This window comes from Euprymna scolopes, chromosome 1, assembly GCF_053919585.1.
Source record: "Euprymna scolopes isolate OS-2025 chromosome 1, ASM5391958v1, whole genome shotgun sequence".
Lineage (NCBI taxonomy): Eukaryota > Metazoa > Mollusca > Cephalopoda > Sepiida > Sepiolidae > Euprymna > Euprymna scolopes.
The window spans coordinates 25,182,541-25,201,264 of NC_136482.1; the positions used below are offsets into that span (position 1 = coordinate 25,182,541).

General features: G+C 34.5%; 1 protein-coding gene across 4 annotated transcripts in view; it reads left to right on the top strand.

The window, feature by feature from the left end:
* Window positions 1-18,724, top strand: part of LOC145288126 (fructose-bisphosphate aldolase-like) — a 73,079-nt gene that overhangs the window by 34,481 nt on the left and 19,874 nt on the right. The window contains exon 1 of one of the 4 annotated variants that reach the window (XM_080136244.1): window positions 9,563-10,109. The exons of 2 other annotated variants lie outside the window; for them this stretch is intronic. Coding sequence is in view for 1 of the 2 variants with exons in the window: in XM_080136208.1 (XP_079992334.1) it covers window positions 11,282-11,345 (64 nt within the window). In the remaining variant the exon portion in view is untranslated. Of the gene's footprint in view, window positions 1-9,562; window positions 10,110-11,185; window positions 11,346-18,724 lie in introns of those variants that run through there. One more of the 4 variants, XM_080136208.1, reaches the window with a different exon arrangement.

The window sequence follows — 18,724 nt, forward strand, 5'->3', positions numbered from 1 at the left end:
TTTAAATAAAATTTTTGGAATATACCTTTTTGTTTCCATAACCTCTTAGATTGTAGTATTAGTAACCTTAAGTCGGAAGAGTTTAAAATCTATCCTTAAAAAAAAGGTCTCTTTTTAAAGATTTTTAAGTGGTTTAAATTTTTGATCAGCAGTGTATATATATATATATATATATATATATATATATATATATATATATATATATAGAGAGAGAGAGAGAGAGAGAGAGAGAGAGCAAATTATAGTAATTCAATGAAATTAAAAGAACCTTTATTTAAATCAAGGATTTTTTATTATTCCAAGTAAGACAAAGAATACTTTAGAAATTTTATCTCCTTATCCTATAGGGTTTCGATGCCTACCATCTCTTCAGAGGAGAAAATATTAGCAAATAGATATATTGGTATTCACCCTATTTGTTAAAGTCAGTTAGAAATGGAAATCATAATCAAAAATTGATTAAATAGAAGTCACATAGCAGGGGAAATTGAAGAAAAGGATATAAAGGTTTAGTTCCAAATTGCGCGGTAAAATCCAAGGTAACTATATATATATATATATATATATATATATATATATATATATATATATATATATATATATACATATATATATATATACATATATATATATATACATACATATATATATACATACATATATATATATACATATATATATACATACATATATATATATATACATATATATATACATATATATATATATATATATATATATATATATATATATATATATATATATATATGCACACACACATGCCTATATAACTTTAGAGTCTGTATATGGCATGATCACATTTGACATACCGTTCCCATCAGATCACCAAAGTTAAGCAACAGTGAGCATGGCCAGTACCAGATGGGTGACCATTTGGGACTTCCAGGTGCTGATGTGCTCACTGCTTATCTTGGCATTGTTTCCAGTCGTCCTGGACTTCTCCTTGCCACTGGACTCAAACAGTGCCGATTCAGAAGAGGTGTGGTTGGAATTGCGCAACCCTTGCCTCACAATTACACACGCAGCTGCCCCTTACAGAGGGTATCCTTTGTCTTTTGAGACTGAATGGAGGCATCGAATACCTATATATATATATATATATATATATATATATATATATATATATATATATATATATATTTAAAGTGATGGTTGTGTAGTTCCAACGAGAGAAAAAATGTATATTTAAAAGAGTGTAGCCATCAACAATTGTGGTTTTTTTTTAAAGGTTTTCATCATATTTTTATTTTAAAATATTTTTATAACGCGTTTCGAGCTTAGGGTGTGCTCTCTTCAGATATTTTCGTAAAAAGTTTTTCTTTAAAATGGGAGTTTGTGGATATGCCTCCGCTGATATCAAATATGTTTTTCATAGTGGTGCGATGCGTGTGTTCAGTGTTTAGACGTTCTGTCTCCAGCTGTAAGTGTTTTACTGTGACCGGTCAAAGTTAGTTTCAAAGAGTGTTTTTTAGTCCATATGGTGAAGGTTTTTATGGCTTCTTTAGGGTTCTTTTTTAAAGACTTTCTTTCCCCATGTATAGCATACACTCACACACAATCCCATACGCATACATATATATTCATGTACATGTACACATGCACACGCACACAGGCACACACACATACACACACGTACATACATAGAAATATATGTAGGAGCATACATATATACACATATACATACCCACCTACACACTCACACACGCACTCGCATACATCCACCGCTAACAATTATTTTTATTTTTTTATTTTTTATTTTATATATATATATATATATATATATATATTATATATATATATATATATATTATATATATATATATATATTTTTTTTTTTCCTACCAAAATACGCATGTATATATGCGCTTAATCATTCAGACATATGTACACGCACCCACACACACACACACACAAGTAAGATGGAGAATAATAGGTAGAAGATATATATACACACACATACACGCACATACACACATATATGTACACACATATATGTATGTGCACATACACTCACAAACATCCACATACTATGTAGGCACATACACATACACACACACATGCACACACACAGACATATGCAGGGGCTCACACATACGCGTATATCCATATTCACACGAACACATTTACCCACTCATACATGTGCATACATATGTATATATACATACATACACACATACATACGGATGTGTATACACTCATCCACCCATATATATATATATATGGGCACATGCATTCACAATCCCACACACACATACATATTCATACATCCCACCTTATGTATATATTGGTTGGAGTTTCCTTTCCAATCCATGCACATATGCATACATGGATTCGGTCACCCAAACATAAGTGCACGTATATATACAAACAAGATGTAGCATAGATAACAGATGATATATAATTATACACACACGCATACACAATCATATGTGTACACCCACGCACATACACATATACACACGCACACACGCGCGCACACACACATACATACGTTTAATTTCTAGTTGTTTGTTTAGTTAAGAGAAATGGTACTGTACTGGGTATGGGCGCGCGCACCCGCGAAAGTGTGCGTGTGCCTTATTGTGCTTTTTTGTTGTTTCGTGTGTGAGGGTGCACACCTACCCAAGCATGCATGCGTGTAAGTGTATTTTGTGTTTTGCCTATTTATGTGTATAATTATGGAGAGACGTTTAAGGCGGGATTAAACTTTGTTATGAAATTTTGTTCTTGAGTTAGCAAGTAGAAGTAGTTGTCAGTTTGGAAGATGGGCATTATCTCGAATCTGCCTCCACTGCATGCGTGTATATGTTGTGATACATGTAGGTGTCTATTTTCCGCGATTTTGATGTTGGATCGGTGTAGGGCTACTCTATTACTAAGGTTTTTTGTAGCGCCTATGTAGGATTTATCGCATGCTGGACATTTTATTACATAGATTACGTTTTTTGAGGTGCAATCTAGGTTTTTTTTAATTTTGAATGTTTGTATGGGGTTCGCAAATGTGTATGTGTTTCCCTCTAATATTATGTTGCAGACTCCACATCGTTGTTTGTTGCATTTTGTGACTCCTTTTGTTGCGTCTTGATTGAGTTTGGATGCGGTAAGAATGCGTTTTAGGTTTTTGGGTTGGCGTTTAGCCCTACACCGATCCAACATCAAAATCGCGGAAAATAGACACCTACATGTATCACAACATATACACGCATGCAGTGGAGGCAGATTCGAGATAATGCCCATCTTCCAAACTGACAACTACTTCTACTTGCTAACTCAAGAAAAAAATTTCATAACAAAGTTTAATCCCACCTTAAACGTCTCTCCATAATTATACACATAAATAGGCAAAACACAAAATACACTTACACGCATGCATGCTTGGGTAGGTGTGCACCCTCACACACGAAACAACAAAAAAGCACAATAAGGCACACGCACACTTTCGCGGGTGCGCGCGCCCATACCCAGTACAGTACCATTTCTCTTAACTAAACAAACAACTAGAAATTAAACGTATGTATGTGTGTGTGCGCGCGTGTGTGCGTGTGTATATGTGTATGTGCGTGGGTGTACACATATGATTGTGTATGCGTGTGTGTATAATTATATATCATCTGTTATCTATGCTACATCTTGTTTGTATATATACGTGCACTTATGTTTGGGTGACCGAATCCATGTATGCATATGTGCATGGATTGGAAAGGAAACTCCAACCAATATATACATAAGGTGGGATGTATGAATATGTATGTGTGTGTGGGATTGTGAATGCATGTGCCATATATATATATATATGGGTGGATGAGTGTATACACATCCGTATGTATGTGTGTATGTATGTATATATACATATGTATGCACATGTATGAGTGGGTAAATGTGTTCGTGTGAATATGGATATACGCGTATGTGTGAGCCCCTGCATATGTCTGTGTGTGTGCATGTGTGTGTGTATGTGTATGTGCCTACATAGTATGTGGATGTTTGTGAGTGTATGTGCACATACATATATGTGTGTACATATATGTGTGTATGTGCGTGTATGTGTGTGTATATATATCTTCTACCTATTATTCTCCATCTTACTTGTGTGTGTGTGTGTGGGTGCGTGTACATATGTCTGAATGATTAAGCGCATATATACATGCGTGTTTTGGTAGGGAAAAAAAAAAAAAAAATATATATATATATATATATATATATATATATATATATATATATATATATATATATATATATATATATATATATATATAAAATAAAAAATAAAAAAATAAAAATAATTGTTAGCGGTGGATGTATGCGAGTGCGTGTGTGAGTGTGTAGGTGGGTATGTATATGTGTATATATGTATACTCCTACATATATTTCTATGTATGTACGTGTGTGTATGTGTGTGTGCCTGTGTGCGTGTGCATGTGTACATGTACATGAATATATATGTATGCGTATGGGATTGTGTGTGAGTGTATGCTATACATGGGGAAAGAAAGTCTTTAAAAAAGAACCCTAAAGAAGCCATAAAAACCTTCACCATATGGACTAAAAAACACTCTTTGAAACTAACTTTGACCGGTCACAGTAAAACACTTACAGCTGGAGACAGAACGTCTAAACACTGAACACACGCATCGCACCACTATGAAAAACATATTTGATATCAGCGGAGGCATATCCACAAACTCCCATTTTAAAGAAAAACTTTTTACGAAAATATCTGAAGAGAGCACACCCTAAGCTCGAAACGCGTTATAAAAATATTTTAAAATAAAAATATGATGAAAACCTTTAAAAAAAAACCACAATTGTTGATGGCTACACTCTTTTAAATATATATATATATATATATATATATATATATATATATATATATATATATATATATATATATATATAAAGAGAGAGAGAGAGAGAGAGAGAGAGAGTTCACCCATTTGTCAATGAAAATAATAGCCAAGAAGGAATAACAATATCAACGAATCCAATTGGTTAGACAGCTAGAGTAAACACTACTTATATATAAAAACAATCGTAAACAAATTATCTATGCATTTAACCTTACAATTTCGTGTGGGAATGAAACATGGACATCTATGTGTAGTTACTTGCTAATTTTACTACTACTACTACTACTACTACTACTACTACAACAACAACAACAACAACAACAACAACTATGTATCTGTTTTTAAGATAATCTTTACTGAATTATTTGTTAAGAATGCAGACATCGCGTTTCTATGACAAAACCATATTCAAGTATGAACTCCACCGGACCTCTCTTAATGGTCGTTATACATATTTTATTTTATGACTTCTTTTATTGGAAAGTTCTATTTCCACGAGAAAATGATTTATTTGACCCTGTTGACCTTTCACGACCGTTACAGTTTATTCAAGTTAACTTGGCATAGTATTTGACATTCTTGCTGTGTAATAGTCTATCTGCGCGTATAGTTTTGTTGCAAAAACATGTTTGAAAAAATATATATTAGCTTGGTGCAAAAATAATGTCGTGTTTTTACGTTCAACTTTAAGTAAAAAAACGACATTATTTTTGCACCAACATAATAGCTCACTGTTTGCACGATCGATCTTAGAGCCTAGGTAAACAATTCAACGTGTTGTTTTAATCATCGAAAATTATCAAATTTTCATACAAGGAATTGAAAAAAAACAAACAAAAAAAACGAAATTTAAGTAAGGGACAGATTAACACTACGCAGTAATGTTTTCTCTTCTTTTAAAAATATTGTTACTGTTAAAAGCGACTCTATAATTGTTTTCAATGTTTTAAGTAAGGTGACATTAACTAAAACTAAGCCGGCTTCCAGAGCACTGCTGACACGGTCTCTTTTTCAGTAGTCTCGGGTCTACCGAATGGAGGTGGTGGGCCGTGGGCCGTGGGGTGTCGCCACCTCTGAAATAAGCAGTCAGACAAATGGGCAGACATTTCAAATTTTGTTTTTATTGTTTTTACAATTGAGCCACGAAGTCGAGCAGACAATGAAAATATAAGCAGAGGGAAAGTGACACGAAATCCAAACACCTGTCACCAGAGCGTCAGTTCGCTGTGACGTAGCACACTGAACATGCGCAGAGACTTATAATAGATAAATCGAACTTCCCTTTATTTATTTATTATTTTTTTCTCTCCATTTTACCTTATAAATATACTAGCAGGGGTACCCAGCATTGCTCAGAGTAAATACAGGGTGTCCCAAAAGTCTTGGATGCATTTCAAGTTCTTACATCTGTTGAACTATGAAATTATGTAACGTGAAACTGGTAAAATTAAATTAAAACAAGCTGAGCATGCGAGGTCCCCCTCCACAAGTAAAAAAAAAAAAAAAAAAAATTACTTTTACTAGAACTAATGTTTGTGTAAAATTTAAACAAAAATCCAAGACATGGTTATTTAGAAAAGTGCAAACAAATGAATTCACAGGAGTGAATTACTAGGTCCAATCCCTCCTTTGTCAAGGGACGAATTAACTAAATTCATTAATAATTATATATATGTCAGGCACGTTTTTGTTTATCCTTAATAGTTTCCGAGATATTCAATGTTTAAATGTGTTCACAACTTCTGGAACACTATACTCTGTACAAATTCCATTCCCCTCTCTTCTCGTTTTTCTGCGCCCAGCACATTCCTCTTTCTGAACACACGCACACATAACTCGAAGGAAAGTAAAAGGGTGATTTAAATAAATAAACGACATAAGTAGAAAAAAAAACAAAACAAAAACAAACACGCGAGGGTAGGAATAAAATAAAGAAAAAAGAAAATGACTAAATGTATATCATAATGTAGCAATTTGGCCAAACGGGCCACGGATTCGCTATGTTTCGGCTGTTGTACTTTTCGATCTTCTTCAGTGCCTTTTATTGTTGTTCCTATTTACTTTGCCTCTCCACGAGTGCAGAGTTAGACACTAGGGTCGTTGTTTTTAGACTTTTTTTAAAACAAATTATTACATGTAAAGAGAGAGAGAGAGAGAGAGAGAGAGGGAGAGAGAGAGAGAGAGAGAGAGAGAGAGAGGCGAAAGGCGAAGAGAGTGGGCAAAATTAAAGAAAAAGTGTTACGCACATTGGTTTAAAGCTTTCATTTAGTTATCCATGACCCCCTCTCCTGCCATCGGGCAACGTCAAATAGCCTTGCTAGTTGCTAGCTAGATATTCTGGTTTCTTATCAATTATTATCAGTCGTTATCTTTACTTAAAAACAAGTTAAAAAAAAAGAAAAAAAAGAAAGGGAAACGGTGTCATCAACTTACAAAACTGCAGAGTTTATTTCTCACGGCGAGATTGCATGTGTAAAGTTCAAAATTAAAGACATTCAGTAAAAATAAAGAAAATAAAAAAATAAATAAATAAAATAAAACTATCTTACCCGGTGTGGCCCGGAGTAATTTTTATCTATTTTATTTTTATTATCATATTTTGAAAGTTAAATTTAATTATTACGGTATCGTTTAGCCATTAAATTATTAATTGGATGCAATTGTCATACAGAACTAGCGCCCATACTTACAAAACTGTTTAAACGTTGTCTTAAGGAGAATAGTTTCCCATCTCCCTGGAAAATTTCATCAGTATGCCCTGTATTTAAGAATTCAGGTGATCGCTCATCACCCTCTCAGTACAGGCCAATAAGTCTCCTGTGCGTCATGAGTAAGTTGCTGGAATCTGTGTTAAATAGAGAAGTAATCAACCATCTCAGCAAAAATAACCTTCTTAGTGACACACAATATGGTTTCCGTTCTGTTAGATCTACGGCAGATGTGCATACAATTATATCTCATAGAATTAGCGAATCTCTCGACGGAGGCAACTTTTCTAGGGCAATTGCTCTTGACATATCAAAGGCCTTTGATAGGGTATAGTATAAAGGTTTACTTCACAAGATCTCCAGCTATGGTATAGCTGGAAATATTTTCTCAATTATCAAATTATTTCTCTCTGATAGGTTCATAAGAGTAATAGTTGATGGGCAGAAATCAGAAGCTCGCAGTATTAATGCTGGAGTCCCTCAGGTGTCCATCTTGGGCCCAACTCTCTTCCTGATTTACATTAATAATCTTCTAAATCACATCCTTACATCATTCATAGACATTTTTGCTGATGAAACTACCATCTATGGTAGTACATCTAAGACCGTAAACGACCAAGTTCTCACCGATTCTCTCTCCTCTGATCTTAAGCACGTGGTATAATGGGGAAAGGAGTGGCTGGTTACTTTTAATGCATCTAAAACCAAGCTTCTATCTTTACATCATCAATGCTCTGATCCCCATCTGGTATCAATTGAAATGAATGGCTCTCATCTTGGGGAGGCCTCATGTTTTGACAAGCTTCTGGGCTTGACCTTTACTCCTGATCTGAAATGGAACACGTACATCAAGTCTGTTGCCAAAGCCACTGGAAAAATGGTGGGATCCTTCTATCGATCCAATAGATATCTCACTGCTGATGCAATTCTCTATCTATATAAGAGCCAAGTCCAAGGATGGTGTGCTGTTGCCACATCTGGGCAGGAGCTGCTAGAAAGGACTTATCCTGACTTGATAGAGTAGAAAATAGACTTCGTAGCCTCATAGGAGATGTCCTTTTCTCTTCGTTGCAACCTATTTCTCACAGAAGAGATGTTGCGAGTTTGTCTCTGCTTTATCGTTATTTTCATGGCAAGTGCTCAACTGAGCTTCAATCTATGGTTCACCCTTGCCAAACTTTCACAAGAAACACTCATCTAGCTGAAAACACTATCAATAATTCCCCCCACTCTTTATCTGTGCCTAAACCTAAACATAGATTCCATGAACAAAGCTTCTTCCTTAGAAGTGCACGCCTGTGGAACTGTCTTTCGTTTTCCTGCTTTCCAGCTGACTACAATATGGTTGTCTTCTAGTCCAATGTTAACAAATTCTTTATAAGCCATTCCCCTTAAGTTAACAAATTTATTGAATTTCTATTACTGACAATTACTATATTGTCCAATTAACTACTGTACATTGTTAACCCTTATCCTCGAGTGGCCCCTGGACCTTGATAAGGGGTGATGCCTATGTAAAAAAAAAAAAAAAAAAAAAAATAATAATTTGGTAATCGTTTTACGTTGTTTTGTTTCTTCAGGAAAATATCACTTTTTCGCATACCTGTGGCGCAGTAGTAGTTAGAGTACTTGGAAAAATGTATTTTAAAAGTGTTATTGTCCCGAAAGTTGAAAGTTCAATCCTCAGTGTTGGCGGCCGAAAAATACGATTGCGAATTACTTAGGACTACTATCCAGTAATGGCTGATGGAACAAGATCATGTTACCCCCGTGAAATAAATAAACAGTTCCGTTCGAAATTCTGTCCAAATTTCCGAGTCCGACAGAAACATTCCCAAGTTCCGCAGGATACATCTGAAGAAGGTCGGAGGTTACATCGACTGGTTGTGGAAATTACATTAAAGATGAGAACAGTAGTCCAATAAATCCAAATAATACGAATAACCAATCCTCATCTCAAAATTTCAGGAACGTATTATCTCCCTTTGTTTTTGGAAAATATTTTCAGTATGGGAGACGAAACAGCCACTTCTCGGTTACTCATAAAATTTGCTTATTTCTTATTTAAAAATAAAACTTGATCAGTTTACGTGACTTTTTGTAATATGATACTTTTGCTTTGTCACGGACGCGTGCCGTACAGATTTTTTCTTTATTTTTTAATATGGGGGGGGGTCAGGTCAAGAACCTAATCAATTATTTTTATATTGGGTTTTCAAAAGATTCCTTCTAGTATGCTATGGCAACGTTAATTTCGACAACCAAAAGAATAATGCGTACGTTACGTAAGGACGAGAAACACATACACAGATGCAGTGCACAAACTGTAATCGCAATTGTTTATTATTATTAGCAAGATTTTTAGAATGCCGGTGGTAGTCGCATTTTGATTGGTTGTGACAAGTGCTAGGGTGCGGCTGTAATAGCCAATCAGATAATCGCATTTTGCCAATTCATTCCACGACACCAGCGACAAACAACGTGCGTTTTCGAATAGAAACTTGTCACGCGGCTGTTGTCAAACAAGTTCACGGTAAGTGTTTTTTAGTATTTCTTTCTTTTTTTTTTTCTATATCTTGGTTGCACACGATGAACCATTTCGATTTTCTCACTCATTACGTTTAGTATTCTCCCAAATGTTGAATCAAATTTATCTGTTATCTCAAATAGCTTTCTTTATTGTCTTGAAATAAAGTTCTAAGAAACTTTTATATCAAATTTATACTTTCGCGGCCATTTTTCTTTTCGATTTTTATCAACTCGCATGTTTTTAATTTTGACCTCTTAATTTTTGCTTGTAAATTTAAGACTGTCAACGTTTGTTTGTAATATTTAAAATATTAAAACTTTTTGTGCAAGAAAAAAAAAAAATATTGCAAGCGCCGCCAACGATTCGCCAACATTGAATTAAAGTTGGATTCTTAGCAGTTTAAAAAGTAAATCAAAATTATATTTCAGTAAAAAAAACAAAAAAAACAACAACAAAACAATTAAAAACAAAACCTATTGGCAATGACGCATATAAACTCATTCGAACCATTGCCCCGTGGCACTTAATAGGAAATAGACGGTGGCAGCCGATTTGACATCCCCGCTGAAAAAAGGTCTGCGATCGATATAAGAATATCCGTAAACTGCCCTAAAAAAAAAAAAAAAAAATAATACTAATAAAGAAAAAATGGTGCCTGTGTAATAGTATTTTCAAGTTAAATTAAATTTTTACAATATTTTTGTTTATTGTTAGAAAGTACAGAATAGTGAAAAAAAAAACCCTTCCCCATGTTAAGAATGGGGTTCTAAATAATGTCATTTCAGCGCGGTAACATAGGTGCACAAGTATTAAAAATTAAAATTCTTGGAACCGTTAACATTCATTTCTGTAAAAGTGTTTCTGAAAATAAATATATTAAAAAAAAAAAAATCCAAAAAAAATCCAAAAACCATCCGTGCGCGTGCGGTACATTCATGAAAGTAAACATAAAAAAGTTTACAAATATTCTTATTATATTTAAAGATATTAAAATAAAGCTAACAAGAACGCATTGACCTTTTTTTTTCGGCGGAGATGCCAAATCGGCTGCCACCGTCTATTTTCTATAGTGTTACAGAGCAATGGCTCGAATGAGTTAATATGCGTCATTGCCAACCTATTTTTCATACCCAACGAAATGGACGAAGAAAAAAAAAATCCAACATTTCATACGGATGAACAGTAATCTGAACATGTTTGTTCTTTCTCGTCTCCATTTTCATTCCGTATGGCGAGTTCGTGAGTTAACGACACAAACTAATTTGTGACAAATTTTTTTCCAGCCTTAAATCGTATCTACTATCGGTCGGAAGAGAAATCCTACTTGACTGTATTTTGTTTTGTGCTAATGAATGCACTTATCCGCGCTATTTTTAAAATCTTATTTCCAAGTTTAATTAAAGTTTTATGTTTTTTCATTCAATTGTAAGGTTAAAGTCCAGAATAGGTACAAAAACACCCTTCCCTCCCCATGTTAAGAATGGCTTTTTAAATAAGTGATGAGTACCTTTTTTTTTTTTTTTTTTTTAAATAATCCGAAATGCCCCATTTCTGAGGGTTGGATTTTCTTCACATCAAAAACTGATCTTGTGTCTCCCTTTACATTAATGGTGCGATTGGTGCGTGTGTAGGGGGGGGGGGCAAATAAATAGGGGCTTGTTATTTGTGTAAAGAACTAAATGTTTACTTCTAGTGAAACTAAATAAGTCTAATAAGTAAGTTTCTAAAACTTTTAATCAAATAGAGTTATCGTCCTTGGACGTTTCTGTATTAATTTCAGGGGTGGGGTGGGGGAGGACGATAAAAATATTTAAACCATTTATATAAGCTCAAATTATTTTCACTGAAACAGAAATTCGGAAATTTAATTCATTGGTCTAAGGAAGGTAATTCTTAATAGTTAGAAAAAATGATTTTAAAATCTACTTTAACTGTAACATTAATAGCAAAAAAAAAAAAAAAAAAGAAGAAAATTAAAATGCAAGATTGTAAAAATTTAAGTATCTACATATCTATAAAAGTAAAATTGTCTGTGTCTACATTTCCCTACAAAACTACCGTCACTTTTCAGTCTACAGACTTGAGATTTGACGTAAGGGGTATTGAGATTTGGGAAAATCTTTTTAAATTGGATTTTGGTCAGAAATTTGGCTGTCAAGGGGTCAAAGTTCAACGATTTGAAAACTGTACCAAACTTCTCGGACAATTTTGGGTCTAAACACTTGAAATTTTAGGTGTAGGTTACTTGAACATGGATCAAACTTTTTAACTTGATTTGAGCCCAAAACAAATGTTAAGGGGTCAAAAGTAGGATCAAAGTTGAAAATTTGATTTTTTAGCCTCTACCAAATTACTCAGCCAATTTTTGGTCTAAACATTTGAAATTTTACACAAAGTGTATTCAGACATAATGCAAGCTTTTTATTCGGTTTTTGTCCGAAAATTTGGCGGTCAAAGTTCAGAAGATTTGACCTTTGCAGTCTCTAGCAAACTATTCAGCCAATTTTGGGTCTAAACATTTGAAATTTTACATAAAGGGTATTCAGATATGCAGCAAGCTTTTTAATCAATTTTTGGGCGAAAATTTGGCTGGCAAGATGTCAAAGTTGAAAGAATTGACCTTTGTAGACTCTACCAAACCCCTCCGCCAATTTTGGGTCTGAACACTTGAAATTTTAGATGTAGGTTACCTAGACATGAGTCAAACTTCTTAATATATATATATATATATATATACACACACATATGCACATAAAGTTATGAATTTTTTGTCTAGTAAAAATTAACATGTATGGTATATACTTAATGTAAAAATGAAAGCATTCTTTGATGTACGATCATTGTATAACTAATTGCCACTGCTGCTGATTAAAGCAACTGGGCCCATCCGCATAAAATATCGTAAAACAATCTTGTAATAAACAATGCAATGAATTTAATCAGAAGTTTCAAGAAGTTACTTTTGGCAAATATCTTAAGTCCATACCTAAAAAGATATTTACTAAAGAAAACTTGCGATTTTTATTAAATATTCCCTCTTACACGAGTGATATACTAAATCCATCAATGCAAAAACTGTTATTAAAATAAACAATAACACTTTAGTCACAATAATTTTGGCAAATTCTTAAAGATTGAGACCCAGCTTGCCACTTTATTTTATTTTTAATCTTTGTAAAATAAATAAGTTTATTTCTTTTTTTTTATTGAAATAAAAACAAAACTTTCATCCGAGAATTTTTTTTTTTTTTTTACAAGTGGACCCTTTTTTTTAAATTTTCATTTTTTAACACAATAGCAAAAGCTGTTGTCAACATGGAGAGGTTGAAAATAAGAAAATGCCTTTCGGAATTACCACACTCAACCTCCCTAGTTAACAATGGCTTTCAGAATAAACACCCTTTACAGGTTGGACAAGCAGTACACATTGACCCCTCCCCTCCCAAGTAAAGGAAATCATTTTTTAAAGTTTTCTCAAACATTTTTTCAGTTATCGACTACTGCTTTTTTTTTTTTTTTTTTTTTTTTAAATTAAACTGGAGCAAAAAGGTTCAAACTAAATCTTTAATAAGCCCAAGTGATTTTTTTTCTTTAACTTAGATTTTTTTTTTTTTTTTTAACACGAACTATATTCTAAAACTTTGAAACAGAAATTTATAACAAAATTTGAAATATCTCGCAGCACATAAATAGTTGTATTTCTATTTATTTTGTTTATTTTCTGGCTTAAAATATCTTTAGGTATGAAGCTAAAAAGATATTTGGCAAAAATAACCTAGACTGAAACTTGAGTAAATTCATTTTGTTGTTTATTTTAAAAATGCAAGATTTTTTTTTTTTTTGCGCTGACAAACTGAGTAAATCATTCATGACGAAGTTGCTTTGCCTAATTAAACCCTTAACGACTAAGACAATTATTTTTTCAATATGCAAAATAAGTGTCTCGGGCTTTAATTAAACATACATAAAATTGTGTTTAATTTTTAGTTTTGCATAATTAGTAAAACCAAGGCATGACTAATCTAAAAAAGAAACTTTTTTTTTACAAAGATTTTTAACAAAAAAATGGTACACAGAATTGGGAAAAATAATATTAAGAAAAAAATACTTTTTGTAAATACTTTTCTATAAATCTAAAAATATATTTGCCAAAAATAACCTCGATTAACATTTGTGAGTAAATGCATTTTTACGATATTTTGTGCTGACACACCCAGTAGCTGGTCCATGTAAAAGTTGCTTTAATAGTAAATCAGCAGCAGGAGCAAATAATCGTACAATTTTAGTAAATCCCGTTATGTATGATCAAAATCGGGCACAGCTAAATTGTCCGATTTGGCTCCTGCTGATTCAAGCAACTTTACGCGTCATTTCTATGACAAACAGCAGGAGCAGTCAGTCATACAATGATCGGGAATAATTTTGGTCATACACGTTTAGTAAAACTGCATTCTTGTCTTATAAACATTGTCTTAATAGGTCGCAGTTGTTTAATATGTTTGCATTAGGTGTACTTTATGCAAAGCGATTCTTGTATAGAGTGAAGCCATATTAGTAAATTTCTGGAGCGTTTATTTTTTGTAATAGGAGTTAGATTCTGGAATGAACGAATAGTCAGTTTCATCCAAGGAGAGGTCCTGGTTATGACCTTAAATTCTATTCGATAGTGAGGCCCCAGCTAGCGGGCTTTGGGGAGTGTGGAGCCATCCCTTAATTGCCATTGCTCCCAGGTCCACTCTGATCCGGAGTGGTAGTACCTGTTAGGGTCCCAACTATGGATTAAATAGGAACTGATTTGAAAAAAAAAAAACACAAATATATTCTATTAAAAATTTTTTCTTCAAAATCACTGGATTCGGCATTAAATAACCTGGAAAGGGTTGATATGCTGTAAAACAAAAACAACCAACCAAGGAGATTTAGAGGAATGTGAGAGGGAAAAATTTATTATTTTTGTATTGGGGAAATGGAAGGATTATGTTATGGCTATGAGTATATGATCCAGTTAATAAGGGTGGAACCCATATCCCTCGAAAGTGTAGAAATCCTCCCGGTGATGACTGGGAGCAGTAAGAGTACTTGGTATTTAGAGGGAAAAATACAGACTACTTCCTCTAAAGATGGTTGCAATTGTGATGATGGCGCTCTTAGGATGGAATGTAGGATTTATTATAACAATAAAATGTGGCGTAAATGGCATTCAAAGGTTACATAATAGTGTAGACGTAATAAATTTGTATGTGGCATCTGTTGTTGCAAATCTGGTATTTTGGTCCAGAGGGGAATTTCTATAATCAAAATATATGTATATATAACACATGCATAAACTGGAACCAAAAAAAACCTAGCATTTTAAACACATTAATAAAAGATATATCATTTCTGGCTCAACCTGTTGTCATGATGGGCATAACACAAGTATGCAACCACTTGAATAATGAACATTGCAGCATCGTCGTGCAAGTACACATAATAAATGTCTCCAATTACTAGAACATGGCTCTACGTTTAACTCTTAACCCCCTCCTTCCTGGGTTTTATGTTCGTAATTTTATAAACGCTACAATTTATTAAACGAGCAAGAAATTGTAATAGATATTAAAAAAATAATAAAACTGGGTTTTGGCATTATTTCCACATGACATCAGTATCGGTTAGCCATGTTGTCTATTCAACCAACAAAAGCCCATATTGCCGATAATAAATGTTAACAAAGTCAAGTTATTTGGACATTTCCCAGTGATAAAAAACGAAATATATAACAAATGTTACCAAAAGCAAGATAAGTTACTACCTACCTGGATAAGTTCTTCACGATTTAACTTATTTTTACCTGATCTCTTGAATAACATGCATTGCAACTTCGTCGTGCAAGTGCACACCATAAAGGTCTCTAATTACTAGAGCACGGCTCCACATCTAACTCAACGATCCCCTCCCTGGTTTATGTTTGTCGTCTTATAAAAACAACTTCTCAAACAGATGGCAAATTGTAAAAAAATATTTAAAAAGAAAAAACTAAAGCATTTATTTACTTTAAAGCACAAATAGTGTTGAGTGTTAGAACAAGAAAAAATGGCTGACATAAGACTATCATCTGGGAGGTCTTTTTATTTATTTATTTATTTTTTTATTATTACATTTTCACCTTCATACAAGGCACATTGCCACTTTTGTGTAGGGGGCTACTAACAGGGGCAACAACTACTGGGGTACTATGTAGGGATTTGGGCAGCAAGATGTTGGTTCACGTTGCACTTGAACTTCTGCACGTCAGTACAGTTGGGGAAGCAGGGACCTGAAATGGAATTCCAAAGTCTAGCGGTTCTGGGGAAGAAACTACTGGAGTAAAAAGATCTTTTACATCTAGGGATCTCTATAGTGTGGGGGTGGGATTTTGCAGCTTGTCGGGTCTGTTGAGGGTGTTCACGTCGTGAGGGCACAAGTGCTTACAGTTCGTCAGAGCATTCACCATTATAATACTTGTAGAACAGGCAGAGGGATGCAACGTTTCGTTGATGGGACAGAGGCTGAAGCTTAGATGCCAGTTCAGGGCCTATCAGATTTGTGACTCTCTTTTGAACCTTGTCAAGGAGCGAGAGACTAGTAGCAGATGTACCAGCCCAAATATGACAGCAATAATCCATACATGGGCGAATGGTTGCCTTATAGAGGTACAGGATACTTTCGGGTGTTAGTAGTTGTCTAGCATGGTAGAGAGAGCCCACCTTCCTTGCAGCGGCCCTGGCAATGCCCTCGATGTAATTGTTCCAACTCATGTTTCCTGTGAACGTTAGGCCAAGGAGCTTGAAAGACGTACTCTCAAATAAAGAGTCGTTGGCCATTGTTATAGGTGGTAGAGAAGGTTTCTTGTAATTATTGAATAAAACTAGTTTAGTCTTGGCGGCATTGAACGTAACCATCCATCCCTGTCCCCATTCCACTACAGATTGGAGGTCATCGTCTAGTGTTTCTGCCATTTCTTTAGATATGTGTTCATTTGTTTTCCTGTCATGTCTGTTATAGAGTGTAGTGTCATCAGCATATATACCTATCTCAGAGGCAATTTTGCCGGGGAGGTCATTTATGAATATCAGGAACAGTAGAGGTCCAAGGATAGACCCCTGGGGCACTCCCACATTTATATCATATTGTTTAGATGTACGACCGTCAAGGACAACCTGGATTTTTCTCTTATCTAAGAAGGATTTAATTATGTTAAGTATTCTACCAGTGATACCGTATGATCTAATCTTCCTGAGGAGACCCTCATGCCATACCCTGTCAAAAGCCTTAGATATATCTAGAGCTGCCGCTTTGCCCTCACCCGCTTTGTCCAGTGAATGGTATATACGGTCAGAGATTACAGTTAGGATGTCTGCTGTGGAACGGGCTTGTCTAAATCCATATTGTTTGTCAGTCAGAAGCTTAGCATCTGTAAGGTGATGGACTAGAGCATGGTTAATTAAGGTCTCAAATATTTTGGCAAAAAGTGGGAGGAGGCTAATGGGGCGATAATTTAATGGGTCAGTTCTTTCGTCAGAATTCTTGAATACTGATACCACAGAAGCAGTTTTCCAACAGCCCGGAAAGCAAGATTCATTAAGGCATTTGTTGTAGAGTTTGGAGAGAACTGGAGCTACTTCAGCTGAGCACTTTTTTAATGGCACAGCTGGGATGAGATCGGGTCCACATGCTTTTGAAGTGTCAAGGTTTTTTATGATAGCATGTACTTGAGCAGGGGTGATTTGTAGATCGTCTAGGGTGGCGTCTGTCCGCATAGGAAATTCAGATAGGGGGTGGTTGGAAGGGTCCAGTATGGAGTTTGAGGCAAACCGACTGGCAAGCATGTTAGCTTTGTCGGTTGCTGAGCAAACAACCCCGTGATTGTTGGTTAGTGAGGGAATTGTTGATTGCCCATTATTTACTATACTGTTGTAGATTTTCCAGAAGTCACGGTCTTGATAATCTTTCAAAAATCGAAAATTAAAATACTTTTAGAAATTACGGTCAATGTTGCCTAGTTGTCTCCCTGAAGACTTACCTGCAAAAAGTTGCGTTTTAGGCGTATTACCCCCAACCTCCACATGTTAAGAACGGCTTTCGAAATAAACACCTTTTGCAGGTAAGTCTTCAGTGGGACAACCAAGTCGCATTGACTGAAATTTCATTTTTGCATAATTGATATTTATTGAGTTTCAACTTGTTTAATTTTCTAATTTTCACTTGTTTTATTTAATTTCAAATGTTTGATTAATAGTAATTAAAAAAAAAAGATCTTTTTGTGTGCCTGTGTGTGTGTGTGGGGGGGGATTCAACGAAAGGTGATAATCCACAAATTTCCCAAAAGTTCAATAATTTATCAAAGTTACACACAATATCTTGTCCAATTTAATTATCTAAAAAAAAAAATTTGCTTTTAAGGACTGCCCAATGTTAATAACATATTCAGACATTTGTAAACTAGGAAATAACCCAAAACAGTAGATTGATAAGATAATAATCAGTTGTATACAATTCTGAAATTAAGTATTAGGTCAGCGTGAAAAGCACTGTGATGCTACAACTGTCTATTTGACGTCGACCACAAGATTTCAAGGCCCTGACTGGGTAGTCAT